The sequence below is a fragment of the Lepidochelys kempii genome, chromosome 13 (genome assembly GCF_965140265.1).
Source record: "Lepidochelys kempii isolate rLepKem1 chromosome 13, rLepKem1.hap2, whole genome shotgun sequence".
NCBI lineage: Eukaryota > Metazoa > Chordata > Testudines > Cheloniidae > Lepidochelys > Lepidochelys kempii.
The window spans coordinates 20,097,045-20,124,177 of record NC_133268.1 but is presented as its reverse complement, the minus strand read 5'-3'; the positions used below and the strand labels follow the sequence as shown (position 1 = coordinate 20,124,177).

At 48.2% G+C, this 27,133-nt stretch overlaps 1 protein-coding gene across 2 annotated transcripts; it reads left to right on the top strand.

Annotated features, from left to right (window-relative positions):
* On the top strand, nt 1–26,418 carry KCNS1 (potassium voltage-gated channel modifier subfamily S member 1). 2 transcript variants are annotated; one of them, XM_073309659.1, is made up of 4 exons: nt 1–360; nt 6,300–7,292; nt 9,607–9,743; nt 23,502–23,615. In XM_073309659.1, exons 2-4 carry the CDS (start codon nt 6,327–6,329, stop codon nt 23,539–23,541), a joined length of 1,143 nt encoding a protein of 380 aa, XP_073165760.1. In that variant the 5' UTR covers nt 1–360; nt 6,300–6,326; the 3' UTR covers nt 23,542–23,615. The 2 variants fall into 2 exon arrangements, with proteins under 2 accessions (XP_073165760.1, XP_073165759.1); XM_073309658.1 differs by lacking the exon at nt 9,607–9,743 and having other exon boundaries at nt 23,502–26,418.
* Nucleotides 26,419–27,133: the final 715 nt, after the last annotated feature.

Below are 27,133 nucleotides of genomic sequence, written 5' to 3'. Positions count from 1 at the left end.
GGTGCCTAGCACTGAGCTGTCCGCTGGCTCCTGGGGCGGACGGGCTGGGCTTTAAAAGGCAGAGGATGGGCGCGGGCAGCCCGCTCCCGGGGAGGCTGGGCAGGTGCCTCGCGCTCACCCCTCGCAGGAGCGGCCGCAGCCAGCCCGGAGCCGGCACCGCGCAGCCCGGGCGCTAGGAGAGCAGGAGCGAGGGCCGGCCACCTCCCAGCTCCGCTTGCCGGCCGCGCGGGGCGGCCAGACAGAGGCGGGGTCCCAGCATGGAGGCGCCAGGCTCTGCCCGGGCTCCCCGGAGAGGGCGCAGGGGCTGAGGGGCTGGTCCGGGAGGCGCACACGCAGCGCTGCGGCTTGCTGGGCTGTCAGGTAAGAGAGGGGCACGCGGTGCCCAGCGCCTCGGGGAGGCTTTAGGGGCATCCCCACCCCCCGTGCCAGGGTCTCCCTCTTCACCCCTCCCCTGTGCAGGGTCTCTGCCTCCCCTCCCCTGGGTGGCACCCCCCCACACACACGCACCCTGTGCAGGGTCTCTGCCTCCCCTCCCCTGGGTGGCACCCCACACACACCCTGTGCTAGGGTCTCTGTTTCTCCTCCCTGGGGTTGTTCCCCCCCCCACACACACACCGATCCTGTGCAGGATCTCTACCTCCCCTCCCCTGGGCAGCACCCCATGTGCCAGGACACCCTAGCCTATTCCCCAGGCACAGGTGGGCTTTAGTGGCAGCCTGTTTTGCCCTCTCCTCTTGCCCAGGACTTTCTGGCTGCCCGGGGCTGTGGACCTTGAGTCACTCACATGCTTTCCATGCAGAGCCGCAGGCTGAAGGAGGAGGGGGCTCCCACCGGCAATCTCTGGCATTGCTGCTTCCCACCTGGAGCAGAGGCTGAGTAGCGGGGGGATGGCTCTGGGCTGGGGAATCCTGCAGTTAATCTGGGGATTCCCAAGCAGGGTCTGGTGCTTCCCCATTGCAGTAAGGTTGATGCACATTTGCTGCCACAGCCATCTGGATGGGACCCCAGGGAGAGGGGAAGCCTCTCTGAACTGGGAAGGGAGCAGGGATGCGCATCCCCAGTCCTTGGCCCTGGGATTTTGCAGGAAACCTCAAGCTGCTCATCCCCATCTAATGCAGCAGTCTGAGCACCTCTGCCCTGGCCCCTTGAGGCACCTGGCTGAGCCATAGCACCAGCCCCGGGAGACTGCTTTCTCCACTGGGGTCCAGGGAACCTCCCAGGGCCTGATCCCAAAGCCCATTAAAATCAATGGGAATCTTTCCACTGATTTCAGTGCAGCAGGCCTCCAAAGAACAAAGAGGGTGCCCAGGAGGGCAAAGGTTGCAGCAGGGACTGTCCCCCTCTCCCATCACAGGGAGTGCCCATTAGAGGCAAACTGCAGCTCTCCAGGCCAGGCTCCCAATGGCTTGTTGGGCATCCTTTGACAAACAGAAATCAGTCAGGGGAAGAGGCAGGAGGACTCTGCAAAGGCACTTTGCATGTAATAAAATTATTGCTAAGAATTCCATGAGTGCTGCTGGACCCAAAGTGCATTTCCCCCAGATAGCCCCTGCAGATCTGCTTCCTTGTCTTCACACACTAGAAAAACAGCTTAGATATTGCGGCCATGTGTTTTAATGCAATCAGCACTACTGCCCTCCCCCCACAAAGGGACACTTTACAGGTGACTTTCATACCTGGTGCATCGTAATTCATGTACCATGTAAACGTTTCTAGGATTCGACTGCAGCAGTTTGTCAAAAATATGTTCACAGAATTTGCAGGAGTGAGGATTTAGAAGTGAGCTACAATGAAAGGAAGTGTGCCTTAAAACTAAAAAATACCAGCCTCGCTAACTGCTTCTGCTGGGGAAATTTGCTTTTAATCTCAGTCAAAATGGGAAGTATCCATGTGTTGGGCAAAGTTTTGAAAGCTGTTAATCTCAAGCACACTTTACACTTCAAAAAAAATACATATATGTGTTTACTTCAGGGCTGCGATTCAAGTTTTAAGCTTCTCAGCAAGTGCATAATACATATTTCAATTTTCCCAATATTTTCAGAGAAAAAAGGTCTTGGCCATTTTAGAATAAATGTATATACCTTCTATTTGAAAGTTTTATTTGAAAAAAGTGTGTTGTCCAAGGAAACTGTTTTAGCATGTTGTATGGATGCACTTCATATATATATGTGCGCGATATATATCTACTGCCTCAGACACCTGCTTCAAAAAGAGAATGTTTTCACAAGATTGTTTTTTATTTAAAAGCACAATGCATTTTTAGCATCCATCTATATGAAACTTGTGTAATTCTGATGACTGTCTCCTTAAAACACTTGAAATACATTATGTAAATTTAGCAAGAAGAAACCAGCATTATCCCAATGTATTTTTCCATTAAGGTATAGATTTTTGAATGAGTACTTTAAACTAATGGGGAAATTTTGCAAATTTACACATAATTCCAGACAGTCTCATTCGTATTCATTGTCCATTGTGCTGTAAAAAAGCTCTCCAAAAATCCACGAGAAAACAAAAGCTTATTTCTCTAAGTGTAAAACAGCTCCATGTCTTATTACCTGATATTGGAGATAGTGCTTAGGTCTTGGCTCAGGGCTTTTTTTTTAAGCTGAACATTGTCACTAATGTAAGTGCAAGAAAAAAAAACAATGAAACCCCCCAGGGAGAGCCATCAAAATATTATTTACTGTTGCATTTCTAGACAGCGGAGTTAAATGTGGGCAGAACTAATGTCACCCATTAGAAAACTAACATCAGAAGAGACCAGCTCAGATTGTTGATGACACTCCCCCTACCCCAATATTTTCAATGCAAGAATGGGGATTTTCCCTCTAATACAAAAGGCTTGTGACCTCCACAGGCCCATTTTTCCCAAGCTGGGAAATAGCCAGGGCCAGCCTATCGGATGCTTTAAAGGGTGATGCACACATCTCTTATCTGAAGATATTACTAGAAGAAGTTATCACATGTAAAAGGAATTCTAAGATGGAGCACAGCATTCAAATGCTTTTGACACCATCCCTGACTGCAGATGCAAACCTCTGAGCAAGCACAAGTTGCCTGTTCCCCCGAGGGCCTAATCCAAAGCCCACTGAAGTCAGTTGAAGTTTCCATTGTTTTCAGTGACCTCTGGCTCAGGACCTCTGAGCTGCTGCTTCATGGGGTGTATGCAGATGCTCCGGCATGATGTCGGGCTATGTCTCTTCCCCACAGAAGCTTGAATTCACAAGCATCCTTCTGGAAGGAACCTGGATTAGTCATCACTTCGCCACAGATGGACTGCTAGGAAGTGTTCCATGGAGAAGATTATAGGTCATGGAAATTCCATTTTCTCCCTTAAAAGTAACATACCCCCACCACCTCCCCATGTTCATATTTTTTTTTAAATGTTGATTTTGAAAGGACTTGAAAGGAAAGACACTGATGCAATTAAGCTCTGAGGCTTATCACAGACAATCGCTTCCTCCAGACACAGTGAAATGTGAGCGTTTGTTTTATGCATTGATGAGCGTGTTTCTTTAAGGAGCTGTGGCTCAGAAAGACAGAGTTAAAGGATGCCTTTGCTAGGCTGTTGTTTAGCACAAATCTGGCATTAGTCTCTCTCCCAGACCCTCCATTTCAAACCTGCCTCTGGGTTTTATTCCTATGATTAGACACGGCTTGTGAAAGGGGAACTTCCAAAGTCCCTTTCAGCTTTTTTTGTGCCTGCATCTCTGTTAACGGGCACGCTGTTACCCACCCAAGACAAAAAGGATCCTTCTGTAGCAAAAGTTGCAGGCTCCCTGCTCAACTCCAGGCTTAGGCCATGGCTATACGTGCAGTGGCATAGCTGTATCAATGTATCTCGCTGATGGGAGAGAGCTCTTCCGTCGGCGTAATAAAACCACCTCCATGAATGGCTGAAGCTCTCCTGCCAGCATAGCACTGTGCTCACAAACGTGTATGTCGGTGTAATTTATGTTGCTTAGAGGGGTGGTTTATTCATACCCCTGAGCGACATAAATTATACCAGCCTAAGCTTTCGCGTAAACCAGTGGTTCTCAAGCAGGGCTACGCAGAGGTCTTTCAGGGGGTAAATCAGCTCATCTAGATATTTGCCTAGTTTTACAACAGGCTATATAAAAAGCAGTAGCAAAGTACGTACACAACTAAAATTTCATACAATGACTTGTTTATACTGATCTGTATACATTGTACACTGAAATGTAAGTACAATATTTATATTCCAATTGCTTTATTTTATAATTATATGGTAAAAATGAGAAAGTCAGCAAGTTTTCAGTAATAAAAGTGTGCTGGGACACTTTTTTTGTATTTTTTAGGTCTGATTTTGTAACAAGTCGTTTTTAAGTGAGGGAAACTTGGGGTTACACAAGACAAATCAGACTCCTGAAAGGGGTACAGTAGTCTGGAAAAGTTGAGAACCACGGGTGTAGACATAGCTTTAGAAGTGAGAAATATATGCAATCCCTCCCTGACTCTCAAAACATTCTCACTGGATTTCAGAGACCAGTGGAAGCCACGTCCAGCCACTCCCGGCCTTGGTGTTTTGCCCAGTGACCTATGAACCCATTAGAAATCTAAAAATGTCAAGTTCTCAATGTTCTAAAAAGCACATGTCCTGGGGATGCAGTTGTGTAACGTGGTGGTGAATAACGCTCAGCAATGTGGCTGAAGATGTCAAGGAAGAGCTTGTGTATAAACTTCCAATTGCAAATTCTTTGCTCCTTCCCTGTTGAAAAACAGGCTCCACACTCAGAGGGTTAATAATTAATGGATATTACTTGATCTCATTCAATCCATTTCACAGAGAGAAATCACAGGTTGGCAGCACTTACAGGAACCTCAAAGAATCAGTAGCTCCACTTTGAAGCCAGCAAGCTTTGGAATATTACATTGAGATCTTTTGAAAAGAAGTTCAGAGCAGGAAAAATACCGCATCAGCAATATCCCTGGAGTTGAGCCTCTACTATCGTCACTGTGAAGTGCTGTAAGGGAATCTCTCTCTGATCAGAGCTCCAATCACTGTGCCACACAGCAGCGTTCACTATTAGTGCCCTGTCTTCCACAGGGTATATGGCCTCTGTGTGTGGTGTGTTTTGTTTTTGTGCAACTTGTGTGTTTTGAGAAATTCACCATGTGACTGAGGCAGAGGAGCAAAGGGACTTTTTTAACACCAGGCTGATCAAAACCATCAACGGAAAACCCTGAGAAACTGTCCATGGAGAAATTTTAATCTCTGAAACTGAGCACCAATCTAATGTCTGTTGGCAAAGAGACCAGCACTCCTGTCCTGTCCCATCCCACCAAAGGACTACTTTGAGATAAGGTGGTGTGCATCTTGCAATGCAAACCCTTGCATGTGAGCTTGAAAGAATTCTAGTGTTAGATTTTGTGCACAAATTCTGTTTGCCCTAGCGGGCTTTATGGGTGCAGTTTCGGATACCTCTGGAATCTTTAAAAGATTCTGCAGGTGTTTGTACCAACAAAGGGCAGGTGCACAGTTTTGAGAGTTCACAAGCAGAAGCCAGGTAGCCATCCCTCTGAAAGTGTGTCTAGATGACTTTAATATCTGCACTTTCATAATTTCTGATGTTAGTGGCAAATTTTCCACCAAAAATTTCATTGAAATAGGCACATTCCCATGAAACATTCTGATTTTTGATTAAACTTTATTTTCTGATGGACGAGGACATTTTTTTCAACCAGCTCTAATAAGAAAGTAAAGAGTTCTTAAGGCTATAAGGCTCTCTGACTGGAGAATTGATGAAATGGTGATGCTACAAGAGCTGACAGTATAAACTTTAATCTACAACGAGGAAGAGGGTTTTTAGTCATACTGTTTAAAACTCTTTTCTTTGGGGGGGAGGGGGGGGGGAGAGGAATAAACCCTATCCAACATCAATTGCTAATTATCACTTTGAACAGGGGAATCACCTCCATCCTTTCAGTTAAGGTGCTGGAGGTCACAGTTAACTCCCTTATGTCTCAGTAGCCCTCAACAAAACTGGAGGCTCACATTTTGAAGGTAAAAAAGAAACGTGGGGGAGGGGAGGGAGGAGGAACCTCTCCAGAAGGGGGAAAATCTTTTCAGGCCTTCTGGGTAACATTATGCAAACCCCCCCGCCCCCCCAATTTTAAGTCCTTTGCAGATCATCTTTAAAAACACAGGGAAAATTAATACATCCTGGGTGGCAGTGGATCTGGCCCATGACTTTTAACTGAACTGCACTTTTTTTTAAGACCACTACATAGAGACTGTACCTCTTTACTTCAACTGCACTGTCTATTATCTACAGGCTAAACCAGCAGCAGCTCCACTGATCATGGTCAACAAGACCTTAAACTGCTGGGATCCTGATTTTGAGGATGATGTCATCAACATTAACGTTGGGGGTCTGCGAAGAAGGCTCAGCTCCAGTGCTCTTTCTAAATTCCCCAACACCCGGCTGGGGCGTTTGCTGTCCTGCGACTCGGAGGAGTCCATCCTGCAGCTCTGTGATGACTATGATGTAAGCGCCAGGGAGTTCTACTTTGATAGAAACCCAGGCTTCTTCCTATACGTGCTGCACTTCTACCAGACCGGGAAGCTGCATGTCATGGAGGAGCTGTGCGTCTTCTCCTTCTGCCAGGAGATAGAGTACTGGGGCATCAACGAGTTCTTCCTGGACTCCTGCTGCAGCTGCCGCTACCATGAGCGTAAGCTGGAGAGCCGGCACTACGACTGGGGCGAGGAGAGCGAGGTCAGCAGCGTGGACACATCCCCCGACGAGATCTCGGACTTCAACCACGACCTGCTCCGCTACAGCGCCCTGCGCTGTGGCAACCTGCGAAAGCGCCTCTGGCTCACCGTGGAGAACCCGGGCTACTCCATCCCCAGCAAACTCTTCAGCTGTGTGTCCATCAGCGTGGTGCTTGTTTCCATCGCCACCGTGTGCATCCACAGCATACCCGAGTACCAGGTACTGGACGAGGATGACCACTTGCTAGACGACCCCGTCCTGCACAACCTGGAGTATTTCTGCATTGCCTGGTTCACCTTTGAAGTGTCCTCCCGCCTGCTCCTTGCACCCAACCTGAAGAAGTTCTTCACGCACCCGCTGAACTTGATTGACATGGTCTCAGTGCTGCCTTTTTACATCACCCTCTTGGTGGATGTGACAGTGGGCAGTGAGTCAGAGCTGGGGAACCTGGGCAAGGTGGTTCAGGTGCTCCGGCTCATGAGGATATTCCGGGTGCTGAAGCTGGCTCGGCATTCAACTGGACTGAGGTCACTAGGGGCCACCTTGAAGGTAAACGCCACTCTATGTCCTTATCTATCGCTGTGGTGTTTAGGTGTGAAAGATATGTTTGGTATTGCAATAAGGTGTAGCTGGTAGAGGTATCTACAGTACTTCCACTGGGGTCCCAGCTCATGGAAGCTGGAAGGTTCCTGAGGGTAATGTCTCAAATCTTGCAGTATACTAAAAAAATCTGGCATGCTAGGCACTGTGTGCTCCCCTTAAAATGCCTGTAGCACTTTACATCCACACACACACTGCTCCCAAAGGTACACAGGCATTCACACTTGGATTTGTAGACATGCTTCAAGGAAAGCTCATGGCCATGTGATACTCCACTATGCCAGTCTCTGCCAATAAAGTACCAGAGTGGTCAGAAAGCACAGGTGTAATGGAGCCAGTGGTGTGACTAGTTCCTGGCTTCATCTGGCCTGTGTGTTCTACGAGCCAGATGGGCCAAGCTAGCCGGAAGCCACTTAATGTTCTAATAATATGGCACACAACGTGGAGCTCAGCTGTGTGATCTACTCCCAAAACCCAGCTGCTTCAGCTTCATTCTACTTCTGTCTCCGGCATGGCTGAGGGGGGGCCTTCCTAGGAGCATGCTGCCAGCTCGCCTGAGGCCAACGCTCAAGCACTGGCGTCCCTCCCTCTAGGGAGATGAGGAGATCCTGGGCCAGGTCAGCTCAGTCACTTGCAATGCTCTAGTGGTCTGAGTGACTGGCTGAGGTGGGCTTTGCTTGGAGTGGCAAGCAGGTGCCAAGAGAAGGCCAAAAGACTGAAGGTACATCCAGTATAACAGGGCCTGGGACACAACAAGAGGCCCAGATCAAGGCAGAAAACGTAGCTTTTTGACAAAGAGCTGGACTGAATTCTGGGCACTTTCCCTTCTACACAGTCTGTAGTCTCTCAGGCTGCAATTCTGAGGGCTGAGCTGGAGAACGCTAGCACCCTGTCCTGAGCAGGCCAGTGGGACACAGGTCCAGACAGGGAGATGCTTGAGACACTGGCAGGATCTCTTTGAGCGGACCAGGATTCAGACACAGCAGAAGAGACAGAAGTTAAACAAGTCTGGCAGGAAGAGGAGTCTGCAGACTAGGGGCCCTCTACAGAAGGTATTTAACTCTTTACTGTTCAATGAACTGATGGGGGCTGAGGAAGAGTTTTCAGAGGTCATTACAAACCCTGCTATTAGTGTCCGTATTAGGACCCTCACGAGGCTGAAATCTCCATCCCTAACCCAGTCTCCACTTGCCTCTTGGCCATACCAGTTCCCCCTGCCATTCTCCATTCACCACCACATAAATAGCAGCTGCTGAGGCCTGGCCCAGCCCAGCCCAGTCAGTTCAATCCTGCTGTAATTCCTCAAGGTCAGCTCCCCACTTGCCTCAGGCTCCCAAGCATTGCTGCAATACAAACAATTAATCATAATAATAGCAATCATGTATCATCTAAACAGTAGAGACTCTTACTGTAAAAAATTCCATATTGGGCACTGTGGCCAAAACCTCTCCTTTGAATTCCATCAGCCCACATGCCAGACAGAGGCACCTAAATACCATGCAGCTGTTCTCTTTACTTGCAGACACACTTCATTGTCTTTCTAGTTACTGTTCAGAGAAACAGTCCTACTCCCCTTTTGCCAGCAAAATGATATACATCTAAACTACCACATCCCAGGAGAGTTAGGGGAATAACTATACTGCCCGCCCCACCTGCTGTCGGACAGCAAATACATCTTTAGAAAGCTAATGGAGATACCAATTAATCTCAGCCTGTATTTTTCTCCAGGCCTTGGCAGCTATGTCCCAAAAAAAAAAAAATTCATAAAGATTCCTTGCTATCAAAGTGTGAGGCTATGCATATTTGCTTCCACTCCCACAGAAAAACACATACGGATGATCCTCCTATATCCTCATCCATGTGAATAGTTCACCAGTGCAAATTTATCAGACTTCCCTCTTGATGGGCCCCTCTGCAAAGAGTTGTTTTCAAAAGTCTGGTCACCATTATTAGTCATACAAAATTACCATCCCATGCACCCCATATTAACTTGTCAGTACCACATACCCTTATTTTCTTAAGTGTCTGTTAATTTCTATTGTATGCCCTTTATCTCTAGCCAAGGAGACAGTCAATACCTTCCAAGAAGGTATTAGAATTCAAAACTGAACTGAAATTGTCACCTAGCATGTTTATACAGCACCTGGTCCATGAGTTGGACTCATAGACCCACCCCTGCAATACAAATAATAAATCCTGGAATTCCTAGGGATAGATGGGGTATCACTGTGGCTTTTAACCCTTTTCATTTCTTATTTTTCAGTATTGTGGTCACTCCAGCACAGCATACACACCAAAACCAGCCTGGGGTCAGGAGGACTGGATTGACAGTGGTGGAATGGCTGCGAAACCTGAGAAACTGGGAAGACTAATTCTTGGACATGCACAGAGACAAAAATAGTTAGTGCTAGGGTCCCAGGGACCTATATTATGATCCCCATATGTGGTTCTGCAGTGTATGGTCGAGAGGCCCACTACCCAGACCAGCACACTTGAAAAGTGGTGTGATTTAAAATAACAAACATGTTTAAAGGCCTGAAACACAACACATGTCTTAAGGCCCATGTTTTCAAGTGGTTTTTAAGATTGCTGTTTCTAAAGTCATAGCTGTTCTTACTTAAGTAGATAAAACAATTCCATTTCTTTCTGAAAACCTGTCTCAAAAGTGAGCATTTAGCTGAGGAATCTGGCAAAGGATGGCTACAAACATAATGTAAAATTGTTACTTTCTTGGTTGCAGAATTCCAATAAAGCTGTAGATGTGGGAAAGGCTCCCTGAACTCTTTCAGTATTGCAGCTAAGTGTGAATGACAGCACAACAGAGCGGGGACTGACAGGCTCATTGTATGTTATGCAGGGGGTAAAGCCTGGGGAACTAGGATTTTCCTGTGCTTTGATTCAGCCTGAGCCACTGATTCGCTGAACAAGTCTCTCTTGATCTACTTGTGATCCCATCAAGTCCAGCTGTAACATTTGGGAGAGATTGAAATCTCACTGAAAACACCAAACTGCTGTGTCAGATTTTAAGTCTTTTTTTGCTGGACACTTAAATTACAAAGTATTGTTAACATTAACTTCCTCCCTTCTGCAAGAGCACACAGCATCAGAGGAATGAAAGCCCATTGACATAAGAGGGAAATAGGGAGTTGGTATCATCTTTGGCAAGTGGACTGATTAGCATTAGTGCCACAGAGACCTGAGTGGTGAGATTTCTGCTGTTCGTTATTGTAAAGAAACTCTGGATGTTCATCAAGTCACCTGGGGCCTGATCCAAAACCCATTAAAGTAATGAGCCTTCCCATTGCCTTCTGTGGTCTTTGGATCCAGCTCTTGGTTCTGACAAAGCCTCTCCAGGGGACAAAGGCTCATGGGAAAGAGGATCTGCTACAAGCCAGCCCCAGCCCCACTTCACCCCAACCTCATTGTCTGCTCCTAGCTATTGTACTTTATTCTGTCCCGCCAGCCTCTTTTATTTTTATTGACTTTCTGAACAATTGGCCCTGGCATTCCATGCTGCGAAGAGGCTGCCTGCATGAAATTGACTTCCACAAGATGCTGCCAGCGAGGCAGCAGTGGCAGCAAACATCAGAGAACCTCTCTGCTCTAATTAGCCCCTTTCAGGGTTGGAAGGCCAATTTGTGATACTGGATGCAGCTATCATGCAATACAGGGGAGGTGCTGTATCTCATTGAAAGTCAGTGGTAGTGCCTAACTCAGGCGCTTTTTAAAATACCAGGTAGGCATCTATCTGTATCTTTAAATCCTAAATACCCTGGGCCAGTCACTTAGGGCTAGGTTTACAAAAGTCACACAGGAAGCCTACAGCTAAGCCAGGAAGTGCATCCAAGTCTCCCGAGTCTCAGTCCAGTGCTCTATCCAGGAGAACATCCTTCCTCCCCTTAATTCTCACTTGTGCCTGGGCGGGACCGTGATTCCAGAGTCTTAAGCCACATGGGCACAATAGAATATGCCAAGGAGTGACTTCCAGTCTTCACACTGCAGTCCCTTTTGTTTATTCATTTGTATCATCACCCTAATGTCCTAAGATGGAAGCTGAGCTTGATTTGATTTTCCTTTATTGCATTAGAGAAAATATCTTGTGTGCTCTTTTGAAAAAGCACTACCCTGACTCACGTGAAGGCCAGTTATGGGCAAACCTCTCTGGCTTTAGGGCTCCAATTTCATCAGAGCCAGTTAGTTTAGCTCCAGTAGTTGCATAGTAGGGAGTCTTCTAAAGCAGCTGGTATTGGGGTGATTATAGTAATTTCTTCCAAACCGACCGTCTCTCCTGCACAGTCACTCACTAGAAGCAGCTGTGTTCTTATGGAGTTACCAAGGAGCAATGCATTTTGAAAACAAATGACTGTGCGCAGGCAGCTGCCAATTTCCGAACATGACAATCTCGGATTCCTCAAGCCCCTGTGTTCTAGTCCTGGCCGCGGTTTGTAAAACTGAAATGTCTGAGTTACAGAATCACTCAACTCCTACTTTTGTTGCCCTCCAGTAACTCCCAGTAGCTAAACAGATACTCTTTAAAAATGTATAAACAATTTTTCTCTTGATTGCTGCCAGGCTAGGGCTGTTGAAGGTGCTGCTATGCTCCGGCCTGGAGCAAATGTTTTATAGCCAGTTGGTAAGTCCCTGAAAGTCAGAGGCTGCATTGCACACTCTGACCTAGCTTTCCCCACAGGATGTCACGTTGGCATCCACAGCTGCAGGTGATGGTAGAGGAAGATTAGCTTGTTCCTCCTTGGAATTCTTGTCAGGAGCTGTGCGGTTTCTGATCGCACTCTAAGCAAAGCCTTGTTTGTACCCTGTTGTGGAATCAGCCTCCTTATTCTCTCATCTGGACCATGGACTTTCTTTTCCCAAGTCGCTTGCTCTTCTATGTTCTTTGGGAAGATCTGTATCTGTAAACACTGTTTAATGGCTAAATAGCACAGTCCAGTAAAACGTGTGTAAACACACACACCAGCTGCTGGACACCTGAACATCCACATTCTGATTTCCTTCCTCCAACGGGTGAAAAGCAAGTTGGCAGGTGCCACATCACTGCGCGTGCACACACACAAAAAATCTGCTAAGTACAGTCACTAGTTACAATCAGAAAGCTACTGAACTGCACCAGGAACCCTCCCATCTGGGGCATTGGGCACTCTGACTAGTATCAGGTAAGTATACCTCTTAATTCAGCTAGTTCTTAATCGCTTAATGTTTAGCTCTAGGTTGGCTGGTTTTTCTTTTTCACAGTCTGCACTGATTCATGCTGGTTTTGTCCATCTCTGTGGGTATGTCTTCACTGCAGAGCTAGCTCAGGCTCTTACCCAGGTGTTGCCCATAACCATCCTCCCACCCACCCACACCCACACACACCCCTCTCTCACCTGAGTTTAGTGCTTTCAACCAAGGTAAGCTGGCCTGGCTGGGGGTTTGGGTTACAGCCCAGGTTCCACTTTCAGGCTGGTAACCTACCCACTTTGCACTGAGAACGTAGGCTGACTCATGTGAGTGCTGATAATCCTCCAGTGCCTTCCCACAATTCCCTCTGTGGGCCCAGAAGGACAGAAAAGTTCTCCCACTATTCACTGGGAAAGGATCAGAGCAGCTCCACTTACTACAGCACAAAGAATCATGGGATATGTCCTCAAGTGTCCTAGCAACACATAATGCGGGTGGTGTGGTACAGCTACAGTGCAGATGCAGTAACTCAGGTAGGGCTTTGCAGTGTGGCTGCTCACATCAGGCCCAGGCTAACTTGGGCGCTCAGACCCAGTTGCCAATCACCTGAGTGAACTCTGCAGAGAGAACACCCTAAGTTTTAGCCTCACATTTTGAACACGTGGTGTTATGAGCAGCACTTTCTCCATAGGCAGAGTTTGACTTCTACACTAGGGAGGGGGCAGCTCCAGTCAGGTCAATGAGGCCACCCATGAGGAGGAAAATTCCGTGCCTGCCCAAGGCTTGCAGTTCGGGGGGGGCAATGCCCCCCACTCCTCCAAACTATGCCCATGACCTTATCTATAAAACGAACACACACAAATAATTTGTGATGCAGTTAGGACTGCTGCACTCAGAACATGCCCCTGGGTTTTGTCATCTGGCTATCCACCTGCACACACATCTCTGTACTGTCCCACATTGAAAACATGTCCCTTTTAGCAGTTGGGTGAATTTATAGAAGGTAAGAAAACCAAATGAAATTGCTTCCTTTTTGCTGAATTGTCCTTGCTATACTGACTGGCTTAGCTCCTTCTCTCAGGGCTAGAAGACAGAGTGGTTGCCATCTGCCCTGCATGCACAACTCCCAAGGTGAAATCTTGGCCCTGTTGAAGTCAATGACAAAACTCTCATCAACTTTAATAGGGTCAGGATTTTTTCCCCCAGTTTCATTTGATTTTGGAGGTCTTCACTTACTATCCTTTCTGCTTCCAGAATGTCTTCCCTTTCTGACCTGAGCCTTTTGAGTTGTAGTTGTTTTTACACATTCCCAGCAGATGGACAAACCACTTCAGAAGCCATAATTGGCTCAAATTGCCAAGTAAAGAAAATCCAGTCCTATGAAGGATCAACCATCTTGGATTAATCCTCCTTTAGTCTTTGGCATTTCCATCCTATAGGAAATTCCATTATTTTAACATTTGTTTTTGTCCCAAATCAATCTGTTGACTTTCAATCCTGAAATGTTTTGTGGAATGGAAAATTCTGAAATTCAGATATGTCAAAATGTTTTGGTGTTGTCTTGATTTGACATTAATCTGTGTCACTCTGAGCTGTCATGGTACCTCATGGGAGTTGTAGGTTGGGTAACTCTTGTCCCCATGGTCCTCTATAGGCCCAGCTACCTGTCCAGACTACATCTCCCATGATACACTGTGGTTAGGTATAACTCATGATGTCCTGCAGCAGTCCAACCAGAGGAGATGACAGCGCACCATGGGAGATGTAGTCAAACCTTGGCCTACTGAGGAGAATGGGGACCATGAGGCACTGCAGTAGCCCAAGCACATGTAGATCAATGTAGAACTGACCAAACATTCCAGTTTGGTTTGACCAACCAAAGTGTATAGATTCAGGTCAACCTGATGCACAACAAAATTCTTCATTTTGATTTTTGTAATGGAAAGTTGCATTTTTTTGGCCAGACATCCCATGGAACATTTTAGTTTTGTGGAAAAGGCATCTTCTGTTTAAAAAACCAAAAAATTCAAAAATGTTGACCGAAAAATCCTGATCAGTGCTTGCCATCACTAACCCATCTGCCCTTGTGGTCACCCTCCTGGCCTCTCCTATCCCCCATCATTAGGGCCCTACCAAATTCAGAGTAATGAAAAATGCATCATAGACCATGAAATCCGGTCTTTTGTGTGCTTTTACCCTATAGCAGCGGTTCTCAAACTTTAGTAACCCGAGGACCCCCATTTTGATTTTAAAATTTGCCACAGACCTCCAAGCCCCCTACTCAGCCCTAGGCCCTGGCCCCACTCCACCCCTTCTCCCAAGGCCCCTGCCCCACCCCACCTCTTCCCCCCCGCTCCACCCTGCCTCTCCTCTACCCTGTCTCTTTATGCCACCTCCCTTGAGTGCACCCTTTCCCCCTAATCCCTCCCAGCGCCTCCTGCACGCTGGGGAACAGCTGTTCCCCATCACTGGGAGAGAGGGGGAAGAGTTGATCAGTGGGGCCGGTGGCCCCAGATATGATTCCACCCGTTCCTCCCCCTCCCTCCCAAGGCCTCCTGCGCTCTGTGGAACAGCTGTTCCCAAGCGTGCAGGGGGAGGAGTTGAGGGGGAGGGCCCGTGGACCCCCTGGAGTACCCTCGCAGACCCCAGTTTGAGGAATGCTGCCCTATACTATACAGATTTCTTGTGGGAGACCAACGTTTCTCAAATTGGGAGTCTTGACCCAAAAGGGAGTTCCAGGGGGCGGTCACAGTATTGCCACCCTTACTTCTGTGCTGACATCAGAGCTGGGCAGTCAAAGCGGCTGCCGGCCTGGTGCCCAGCTCTGAAGGCAGCACCCCACCAGCAGCAGTGCAGAAGTAAGGGTGGCAATACCATACCAGACCATGCCACCCTTACTTCTGCGCTGCTGCCTTCAGAGCTGGGCGGCTGGGGAGTGGCGGCTGCTGACCGAGGGCCCTGCTTTGCAGACAGCAGCGCAGAAGTAAGGGTGGCAATACCATACCATGCCAGCCTTCCTTCTGTGGTGCTGCTGATAGCGGCTCTGCCTTCAGAGCTCCTGGCCAGCAGCGGCCGCTCTCCAGCTGCTCAGCTCTGAAGGCAATGCTGCCGCCAGCAGCAGCCCAGAAATAAGGGTAGCCGTACTGCAAACCCACCTATAATAACCTTAAAAAGAAAAGGGGGACTGGTGGCACCTTAGAGACCAACCAGTTTATTTGAGCATGAGCTTACATGGCCTACAGCTCATGCTCAGATAAATTTGTTGGTCTCTAAGGTGCCACAAGTCCTCCTTTTCTTTTTGCGGATACAAACTAACATGGCTGCTACTCTGAAACCTATAATAAGCTTGTGACCCCACCACAACTTCTTTTTGGGTCAGGACCCCTACTATTACAACACTGAAATTTCAAATTTAAATAGCTGAAATCATGAAATTTGATTTTTAAAATCCTATGACCATGAAATTGATCAAAGTGGACTGTGAATTTGATAGGGCCCTACCCATCATCGTTGATCCATCCTCCTTCAATCACACACTGGTGCTCTCTTGCTAATCTAAGTGTTCAGGCAAACAACAGCTGCTGAATGCTATCCTTACAGATGGTACAGAGATTGACTTGGTCAGCTACACTGGGAAGTTACTGTTTTAGTTTTTCCCCATGTCTAAGCTGCTGGGGCTATCCCGGTAACACATAGGACTGGAACGGAACTGCTTAATCATTAAGTGCAGCCCTCTTCTATCACAGGTAGCCCTGTCATATAATCATGTTCATAAATTGCTCAAGCATTAGCAGTGAGCTCTTGAGTCTTACATGACCAGTGCATGTTTTCAAGGTTGCTGAAAAGAGTTATTCTCTACTGCCATGCACAAAGACCTGTTAACAGTAAGGCCCAGCAGAGGCAGCTGTGTAATTCCCAGCACAGCACTTGATATTTAACACCAGAGCCTCCTCTTTCTTCAGCCCCCTTTCAGATGCTGGATATAGGTTCTATCATGTGTACAGCACCATAGGTTAGCATGATGGTTGCTGCTTTCTTCCCTTTATTTATACCCTCAGGACTCAGTCCTGTTCCCAGGGCATGGATGCACATCATGAGCCCCTTGTAAGATCAGATGCTGCATGTTTGTACTGTGCAGGCCCTGGGGTGCAGTGAGGTGCATGACCTGGTTATTGGAGAGCATGATCATGCTGTAGATGGAGTTGGTCAGTTGTTACTGCACAACAGGAGCATTGGTCATTTACTCTAATTCAGTGGGGGGCAACTGCAGTTGCAAGGTGTTTCCAAAAAAGCTGCACAGAGTTAAGGTGACAGCTACATTAAGGAGGTGCCTGGTGTATTTTGTAACTTAAGAAGCAAGTCCGGTTGCTGTACATAGACACCTGCAATAATGCATGTTGGGGCCCTTTGCTTTCTGGTATCTTGCTTCTCTGTGCTCCAGATCAGAAGGAAACACATTTTAAAACTCAGTTGTGTAAAAGCCATTTCCTCCTGTGCTTACCCTCTGAGGAGTGAGATTAGGGTCCTGGGATTCTGCGGCAGCTGATACCTGCCTACAATGCTGTATTTTAGCTCTGAGTGAGAAACACAACACCCTGTGGGCATGAACACTGGTTTTAACAGATCAGAAGCCTTCCTGAGCATGGACAGGGGGAAGTCTCACACTTCCACAGTCCCCAGCTGGTGTTTCTGCACTGTTGCCTTATCATTGATTTTCTGATTTCAAAAGTCAGAGCATAAAAGGATCCATTTGAATGAGCAGTTCTGTTGTGCACACATGTGATACTGACACACACACGAGTGATGCCATCACCTTTAAGTATCTGGGGTGGTGAAGTGGCACGGATTCCTCAGCACTGCATGGAAACCCATGGAGAAGTCAGGCTTCTTTTCCTGTGTCAGCAGGCAGAAACGGGGGTAGGGGCTGTTGTCTCACTGGTGGCGGTCCATCCAGTCCTTGCCAGTTCTGTGTTCAGTATTCGATACACACTCAGTGACAACAGTAGAGCGGGCATCGCCTCTTCTTGGGTTTGGAGACCTGAGCAAGGCAGAGCCAGTGTGCAGGTTGGATCACAGAAACCCCCTTGGGAACTGCCAACTGATGGGCCGAGACTACTTCTGCCCCGACAGCTTGGGACTTCAGTGCCCTGCCTAGTTTGAGCCAGACCCGCTAGCCTGGTGCAAACCCAGGCCCAGGTCTGAACCACATCCCACAAACTGCAAGCTTAATTAAAAGCAGCTTAAGAAGCGTTCCTGTCTTTAACACTGATGCCCGACTGCCAACGGGGTTCAAACCCCAAATAAATCCATTTTATGATGAGTGGGAGGGGAGGGGAATTTCTTCTGTTTTAGCTACTATCTAGTGCTTTACTGGGGGCGGGGGGTGTCAACTTCGCAGGACAAGGAGCATCCTGTGAGAGCCTCCCATTAGGAGAGATTCTGTTCTTGTGCTTAAGGCATCAAAGAGAGTCAAGCAGGGGTGCAGGAACAATTTGTGGCGTGGGGGTGCCAAGAGCCATTGAACCAAACTGTAAACCCTGTCTATAATGGAAACCACTTCAAGCCACCCCTAGTTCCAGCATCTATGAAGTCAAGTGGCAGTTTTGCTTACTTCCAGGGACATCTGGACAGACTAGGATTCTCGGACTTCTTTCTGGCTGGTTTCAGGCCCCGGAACAGCTTGGAGATGACGTTCGTCCGTGTGATGGATGGTCTCATTTGAGTGATGGATGGGAGACAGTTTTCCATACTGATAATGCCAGGTCTTTTGAGACCATTGATCGCTAGCCAACGTTGAGCTGCCTGTGTGGAGTCTGAGTAGCTGGGGGTGGATGGTGCTGTGCTGTGGCTGTGCGTGCTGCTCTATGGATAAACCGACTCCGGGGCTGTCAGCTCAGCACCTTTCACTGACACTAACATAGGAAAGAGCAATACTGAATAAGACTGAGGGGGAGTGACTCCCAGCCTGAGAGGGGCTTGGAAAATTGGGGACTGTGTTTGCGTCAGGGGAGCAAGTGTGATGCAGGGGGAGCAGGAAGAGAAGAAAAGCAAATGGAGATTAATCTCATTTTGTTTAATATCATTCTGCTGAAAGGTGTTCATAGATGCCATTCAGCAGGTCTCTGATCTATAAACTATTACAGACCTGGTTAAAGCCTAAGCATCCTTCATTCAGGCAAAATGGAAGGAGCAATTAAATACTTCTTTATGTTGTGATAACTGAAACAATAGGAGGCTACTGTCCAAAGCACTGGGACACGCTGCAAAGCTTGAATAGGGCTAAGGCCATGTCTACATTACAGGTGCTGCAGCAGCACATGTATGGTACTGTAGCGCCATAGCATAGTAGACACTTCCTGAAGCGACAAAGGGGTTTTCCCATTGCTGTAGGTAATCCACCTCTGCAAGCAGCAGTAGCTAGGAAGACGGAAGAATTCTTCCATCGACCTAGCTGTGTCTATATGAGGAGTTAGGTCACCATAGCAACAGCTCTCTGTTGTGAATTTTTCACACCCGTGAGCATCGTAGCTATGTCAAGCTAACTTTTAACTGTAGACCAAGCGTAAGCCATGTGGTCTGAGGGATTACCCTAGGACTGGTTGCACATGCAGGGGTTCAGGGATTGATAGGCGTGAGAGAGAAAGCCAGCAGAGAAAGCAAGGTTTCCAGTGTTTAATTACCACATTGTTAATAATTTGCACCTTATTTCCAAGCTGAATTTGCCTATCTTCAACTTCCAGCCATTGGATCATGTTATACCTTTGCTAGACTGAAGAGCCCATTATCAAATATTTGTTCCCATGTAGGCACTTATAGATTGTAATCAAGTCACCCCTTGACCGTCTCTTTGTTAAACTAAATAGATTGAGCTCCTTGCGTTTATCACTATAAAGCAAATTTTCTAATCCTTTAATCATTCTCATGACTCTTCTCTGAACCCTCTCCAATTTTTCAACTTCCTGTTTGAATTGTGGACATTAGAACTGGACACAATATTCACAGAGCCAAATACAGAGGTAAAGTTACCCAGATTATCCTGTTTACCTTTTTAAAAATATTGGCACACCATTAGCTTTCTTCCAGATTTCTGGAACTTCCCCAGTATTCCAAGACTTATTGAAAATCAACATTAATGGTCCAGTGAACTCCTCAGCCATCTTATTTAAAACTGTGAGATGTAAATTATCTGGGTCTGCTGATTTACAAAGGATTAACTTTAGGAGGATGTTAAAACAGCAGCTACTGAGTGGAATGGAAAGAGTTATCATATGATATGACAACATCATTTGGTTCCCCGCCCCCCAGAGAAATATTTAGTGAACACTTCTGCCTTTTCTGCATTATTAGTGATAATTCTATCGTTTCCATCTCGTATTGGATCAGTACCATTGTTAGGATTCTTTTTGTTCCTAATATACTTGGAAAAAACTCATTGTCCTTAACTCTGCTGGCCATAGAGTTCTCCTGGTTAGGAAAATGCTTTATTTCTGTTCAGTGAAACCTATTTCCAATCGACTTAAGCTAAACCAAACTAAACCACTCTTACACTGAAATGAATGTCCCACATGGCCTTTGGTACAGGTTTAATTATCAGTTTAAATTCATACCTTAAGTGATACCAATGTGACTACCTTGTGTAAACAAGCCCAGTAGAAAACATCCCATCTTTAAAGATTTCCATCTTTTTCCTGTCCTGCCTTGATCTACCAAGACTCAGGAAAGGACTCCAGATCAGTGCAAGGTAACTATCCCTGGGGGCTGGTAAGTGACACTAGATGACATGCTTCTGTCAAAAGCAGCCTGCCCATGTTTAAGGAAGGAGGTTGTTAAAAGGAAGAAGCTGTCACTCTGCCTGTCAGCTCCCCTTGGGATCATACAGCAAACATTGCCAGGTGAATAGAAATAAATCTCCACCAAAAGCCTGAGCTTATTCAAAAGGTTTGAAGATGTTATCAGCCTCAGTTAGAGGAGCAAAGTGGGTTCATCAATTCAGTCAGTACAGCTCTCATTAGCCATTTCTCCAACACCCAGTAGGATGGGGGCTTTCTAAAGTAAACAGCCCTTCCCTTGCTAGGTGCAGTCCCCCTCACTCCTATTCCTTCCCAAGAACACAAGGCTTCCTCTCCTGCCAACAACACAAGAAAATTATTTCAGTGGGGGAGAAACTTCCCATTAGAAGATATCCAGAGTCCTGCCAAGATAAAAGGAGAATGTGTCCAAGTGTAATTAGAGGAGACCATATTAGCAGGGGTGATGGGGGAAGGGGTGGGAAGCCTCTCTATTTAGAAGCTTTTCTGGGAAGAATATTTTTCCTCTCCTCCCCAAAGGCCGAGGAGTAGAAGCTGAAAGTAATGTAATGATTGCTATAAAAAGGTTAGAGTACAGTATTGATTCAGGAGGCTGCGTCCCATTAGCTCCAGGTGTAAATTACATACATATCCAGAGAGTTTATTTCCTGTAACCCTTTCTCTGCTGCATTGACCTCTGGATTCTTGTGCCTTGATTAGTTCCTCCTGTAGCAGCCTCCCCTCACTACCCTCTGTCTCCATGTTGTGTAGGATGAGATCTGTATCTCTGAGCTGTCTGCACTGTTCTGTGTTTTGACTTCCATGTGCTGTCGCTGTGCTACTGTCCCTCCCGATTTGTCACTTAGTCGCTGCCTATAAATAGCAGGCTGCCCGATAGCTCTCGTTCAGCCCACGTGACTCTGTATTCCTCCCCTCTGATGAATTGCGCCCGCTGTTTCCCACCTGACATGTGACAGCACGACATGCAGCGGTGACATTGGCGGATTGACACACTACGGACCTGGCCTGTTGGCATGACAGCAGCTCAGAGTGGTTGGTGCGTGTGCCAGGCGCCCCGCCCACAGCAGCCTTTCTTGAGACGTGCACGTGGCAGTTGCCGAGCAGAAGAGTCCTTGTCCTCGGCTCTTCTTTGCCCGCATGTGGCAGCAGTGCCAGGAGCACTGCCAAACCGTGCTGATGAAACCAAACCCTCAGCCCGCGGAATTAACAGGGCTCCAGCCTTGAACCTTGACCACCCCTTGTGCTTCCCACAGCAGAGGCAGCAGTGGACCTGGGTTTGACTGTAAGTTATCAGCTTCCAGCCATCCCTCACTTTAAACTCCAGTGGAGCGCCAAGTCCAGGGGAGTGGTGGATACCCATCACCTCTAAAAATCCAGCCATGTACATTGAAGGCCTAAAGCTGCATTTGGGAGCCTAATTTTAGACCCCCAGGTTTGAAAATGCCCGTCAGTGTTATCTGTGCTAAAAAAGTGAAGCCTACAGTATTTAAACCTCCTGTGGCCTTCATTTGCAGCCTACGTCCCACCTCTAAGCCTCAGGGGGCAGAGGAGTCTGGAAGCACCGATAGGCTTGGCAGTGGCATGGGGTGGACCGTACGGCTGGACTGAGTGGGTCAGGGGGCAGGACTGAGCTGCTGGTCGTGGAAGAGAGTCTCTGGGGCTATTCTGATCTCTGCCTGTGCCCCGCCTGCCTTCACCCCCGCAGTTGCACCTGCGCCTCTTTCACCCTCCATCCTCTTTCCAAGCCCATCACAGCTGCCCCGTCCATCTGCAGTTCCTGCTCACGCTGCAGGTTGCAGTGTTGGACCTTTGGAACAGAAGCAGTGAGCAGATGTTTGTGGGGCTCTAGAAAGCACCAAAGTCACAGAGACCCCATTAATCTAATGCAGGGGGCTTGCATCAGTTCTAAACTCAGACACAACTCCCCTCCCTCCTAGCTTGGGAGTTCTGTGAAGGCAGAATGCTCTGCTCCCGAGGACAGGGAGCACCCTGCATTGCTCCCCAGCTCCCCAGGAAACTAACTTAGCAATGGTGACACACTGTCGCTAATCTTCTTCTGCCAGAAGGATGGATCCATCCCTCATGGGGTCTGGTGGTATGGAGGGGGTACAAAGAATCATCAGGAGGCTCCCAGACAAGCCTCCCATGAAATGGCAGTGACAAACAATGAGAGAAAACCACACTAGCCTTGCCTGGCTCATGCCCTTCTCTTGAGCTGTACAACTGCTGGCAGGGCCTTGCTCATTGCCCAGCATCTGGCTCCATGGAGGTGCTTCCTTCCTACTATTATGAATGCAGGCTTACAAGTGGTAAAAGGGAAGAGAATGACAGATATTGATTCGCTACTGGGAAATCAATTGTGTCCCTGACAAATGCTACAGATCCCAGACAGGTTCACATCTCAGCTGCATACAAACCAGAGTCTAGTCTAAAGCATCAGTGGACACTCGGGCCATTTGGACTCCAGTAGCTCAGTGCAGAAATTCCATGAGCGCTAGGCAGGAGAGTCACTGGTCCCTCCCTGGTTCATTCCTCCCTCACAGTAACACCACTGGAAATGGCCAGGGCTTTGCTGGTTGATCCTGCAATAGGCAGGAATTGGAATCAGCAGTGCAGCTCGAGTCAGACCTGGAGAGGTGCCCCAGCAGGGCATGGATTTCAGGGAGCTTCAGTTGCCCCCATATGTAGCTCAAACTGGTGCCAGCTCTTGGATAGACGGCAAGTGAACACTCTACCCAGCAGCTGGCTCAAGACTGCCAATTGCAAACAATTAGAATAGCACGAAGCTCCCGCACCCAACAAGTGCAGAATTCTGTCTCCAGCTCGGCTTCCCACATTCCCAAAGAAATGCCTTTTCCCCATATGGTGGGAACCTGAAATCCTCTACTGGAATATTTAAGGTGCCCACACACCAGAGAGAAGGGAGAGAGACTGCTAGTTCTAATTCAGTGGGATGGATTCCCGCCTTCCCGTGTGACACCAAGGCAAAGAGCAAAGTTCCAGGGAAAGAACATGAGACACGAGGCAGGAGAACCAGTCGGAATATTAGAGAACGAGAGGGAGGGATGTCGGAAGCAAGCCTGGTTTGTATTCATGCTCATTAGGTCTTGTTTTCTGGCCCCGTAGACAGCGTCAGGGCCTCTGCTGACTCTCCCTTTGCTTTGCCTTTCAGCACAGCTACAGAGAGGTGGGCATCCTGCTGCTCTACCTAGCGGTGGGAGTCTCCGTGTTCTCTGGAGTGGCCTACACAGCTGAAAAGGAAGAGGATGTTGGTTTCGACACAATCCCTGCCTGCTGGTGGTGGGGGACAGTCAGCATGACAACTGTGGGCTATGGCGACGTGGTGCCTGTGACCGTGGCCGGCAAGCTGGCAGCTTCGGGGTGCATTCTGGGCGGGATCCTGGTGGTGGCTCTGCCCATCACCATCATCTTCAACAAGTTCTCCCACTTCTACCGCAGGCAGAAGGCCCTCGAGGCTGCTGTGCGGAACAGCGACAAGAAGGAGCCCGAGGACTCTGAGAATTATCCCAGCCAGAGCCATGACTCAGAGGCTCTGGGGGAAGCCTTCCAGGCAGAAGGCAGAGAGGATTTCCATGACCTGACCAGAGACGCCCTTCCTGCTCACTGACCGTACTGAGGCTAGAGAGTACGGCTCCTCTCTGGCACCTTCTGTCCTGGAGACGCATGGCAGCAAGGATCTGGTTTGTATGGTACTGTCCCTTCTCCCCTCACCGCCTCTCTCCCTGGAAGTGAACAGGAGCGGAGACTGCAGACCTGCTCACGCAGTGTATCATTCTTCTGCCAGGATGATGAAGCTACCAGAACTAGAACAAGAGTGACTCTGTGGTGCCCAAGCTATCCGGACGTTCATCTGGCCTCCCTTAGCACTCCACACAATGTTGGACTTCATCCTCTGCCGAGCAAGGGCCATTCAGAGCCAAGGGCTCAAAGCAGTATACCCATCTTGAGTGGGGCAGCACGCAGCAGCTGTACCCATTTGGGCACTTCTTGAATTAACCATATTTACTGTATTAATGGCAATGCTGTCAGTGCCCCAAAAAGGACCTATAAGCAGGTGCCAGGAAATTTGGAATTAAACATAATGCACTTAGAAAAGGAAACCAACGGAAGAAACAGGGAGACCTCAATGTATCCAACTAGCCTCCAGGAATGGTTCCCAAAGTCCTTGGTTAGCTAAGGGCAATCATCCTGCAGCCTAACGTTCTGTCACTGTCCATCATAATGTTAATGCCAGCCCCTAATCCCCTTCCCTGCCCTCCCCTAGACAAGAAGTGAAATCCAAATTGCAATAGTGTTCACAATGGATAAAGTTGCCAAAGGAGGGGGGTGGAATGCACGACCTCACAATGTCTTCTCTGCAGCACTGGAGTGTGATGAGTAAGCCCATCTCAGACCTGGCTGCTTGCCTTGCGGGTATACAGTGAGAGCTGATATAAACGCTGGGTCCCATCCTCCTTACAGCTTCAGTCCTGGGAAAAGCCTAAGCTGGTCATATCCTTTCAGTGAATAAAGAGGAAAAATAAGGGTGATAAAGTTAATGGGGCCTAGATACCATGGTGAGGGGCGTACCAGGAAAATAGAGAGAGAGAGTTACATAGGATGTTTACTCCTAGTGCATAGCTGAAGCTGGAATCATCCTCAGTTGCCCTTGGAAGGACCCTCATCTCAGCGCATGCATTTGCCTTCATTAGTGACATGCAGTCATGACACTTGCTGTATTCAGAGCATCATCCCCCCAAGGAGCAATGTTCTGGAGAGAGGCAGAAGGCTGGGTTTGCCCTGGGCTCTCTGACACTACATGGGAAGTCCTAGGAGAGATCTCAGTAAGGCTGTGAGATGACTTCATATTTCCCAGCATTTCCCACATGTTCCCCAGCCTGGCACTGAGCCACATAGCATACCTGTGTACAACTGGCATGGTGTGCATTGGCCAGACAGCCAGCAAACCCACTGCTCACACCAAATCTGCCCCAAGAGATGTGTAGAGAGTGTGTTTGTTGGCAGAGGTTGCCAGTGCTCTGATAGGAAAGCCCCGGAGAGAGCAGCTTTGCAAGAGATTTGACAGATGTAGCAAGAAGAGGCAATGTCATTGCTGTATGCGTGATGCCCTAAAGCAGAGTGATAAACCATGGCCTGTACCTAGACACATGCTTCATGATCCCTATAGGGTTTTTTGCCTTCATTCTCACAGCTTTCTACCTCTGGCGAAATTGCCGAGTACTGGCCATTCGGCTGTGTGCAGTGACTGTCTGCTGCAGGCTAGTTACATAGTGAAACAAAACTCCAATGCCCTGAACTGCTGGACAGGATAGTCTGCTGTGTCTGGGCAGGGCTTGTGAAATCTCCACACTTAGTTTTGGTTCCAAATTCAGCCATCTCTCGCTGACCCTCCCCACTGCTCTCCGCTGCCTCCTTGGATGTGCTCCAGTCCTTTCTAACTCTGTTACCCTCCAAGGCTTTTCAAACACCTCCTTGGCCCTTCCAGCACCCACCCCCCTGAAATGCCTCATTCGCATGGTCTTGCTCCACTTCTCGCTCCACACCTGCATACAGAGAGTGGCTAACGTCCATCCCCAGATCTCTGCCGGGATGCGTTTTTGGTTCCAGAGACACATTTTTAGAAGCAGCCAAGGCCTTGTTTTGCTCATTCCGATCCCTAACTTTTAGAATGTAAGTTGCCCAGCATGTTCTTGCACCATCACTGTCCCCCTCCTGAACCCTGCTCACAAGCACAGGTGCTCATCGCTTAACACTCCTGCACCCCCATTCCTTACAGCAGAGTTTATCATTTAGCTTAGCAGAGCAGAGCTGGGAGCTAGCTCCAGAACACAGTGTGCACATCCAATGGGTGATCTGACTGACCCCAGATTAAAACAAGAAACCAATGACTACCATGTGTGGCCTCCGATTTACCAGCTCACTAATGGATAGGAAATTGGGGAGGGGGGAATTGCTGGCAGTTCCAGCCCTCAATAAGGCTAAGCCCTAAATGTAGAGGGGGGAGTAAACCATCCCAGAAACAGTCCTTGTGGGTTAAGGAAGGTTGAGACACGTTGGCAGAAGGAAGAGAGCACATGATGGGGGTGGGGGGAAGTTCAGACACTGGTTGTCTGTGCGTTTAGCAGAGTTTCAGGCTCTGCCAGACTGCACCTTTCACCAGCCACAACATTACTTGAGAAAATGCTAACTTGATTATGCTATTCCAGCCCCGGACTCCCTGCCCCAAGCTCTGCTGATGCCCCTCACTTCTGACCTGTACCCCCCTGCTATTCCATTCCTGGGCTCCAGCATGCAGCGCAACCCATCCTCTGCAATCCTGACCCGGACACACACACCCCATTGCAGTTCTGCAGTGTCCCTGTCCCAGTTGCCTGCACTTCTCAGGGCTGGGATGTGGTGCCAGGGCAATGAAGACATCAGTTCTCTAGTATCTCCTGAAAACTCATCACTAAGGCTAAGATTTTGTCTCGGGTACTTTTAGTAAAAGTCATGGACAGGTCACGGGCTGTGATATTTTATTGCCCGTGACCTGTCCGTGACTTTACTAAAAATAATCGGGGGGCGAGGGGGGCAGGGCTAGGTACGGGGGAGGAATGGAATCCCATAGTGGGGGACTGACAGACCAAGCCCCCTGCCATGGCGGGGGCACAGCCCCGGCTCCAGAGCTGGTCACAACTGCGGGACAGGGGTGTGCGACCCAGCTGCAGCCCTCAGCAGAAGCCGCAGGGCTAGAGCTGCAGGGTCCTGGTTCCAGCCAGCCCCAGTTTTAGGGCAGGGGCGCAC

What these genes read in the sequence shown, in the direction of transcription:
- KCNS1 (XM_073309658.1), top strand. Translation starts at nt 6,327, where the DNA reads ATGGTCAACAAGACCTTAAACTGCTGGGATCCTGATTTTGAGGATGAT. An exon ending in CACTAGGGGCCACCTTGAAG is followed by an intron (nt 7,293 to 23,501) that starts GTAAACGCCACT and finishes TTTGCCTTTCAG; the next exon opens with CACAGCTACAGAGAGGTGGG.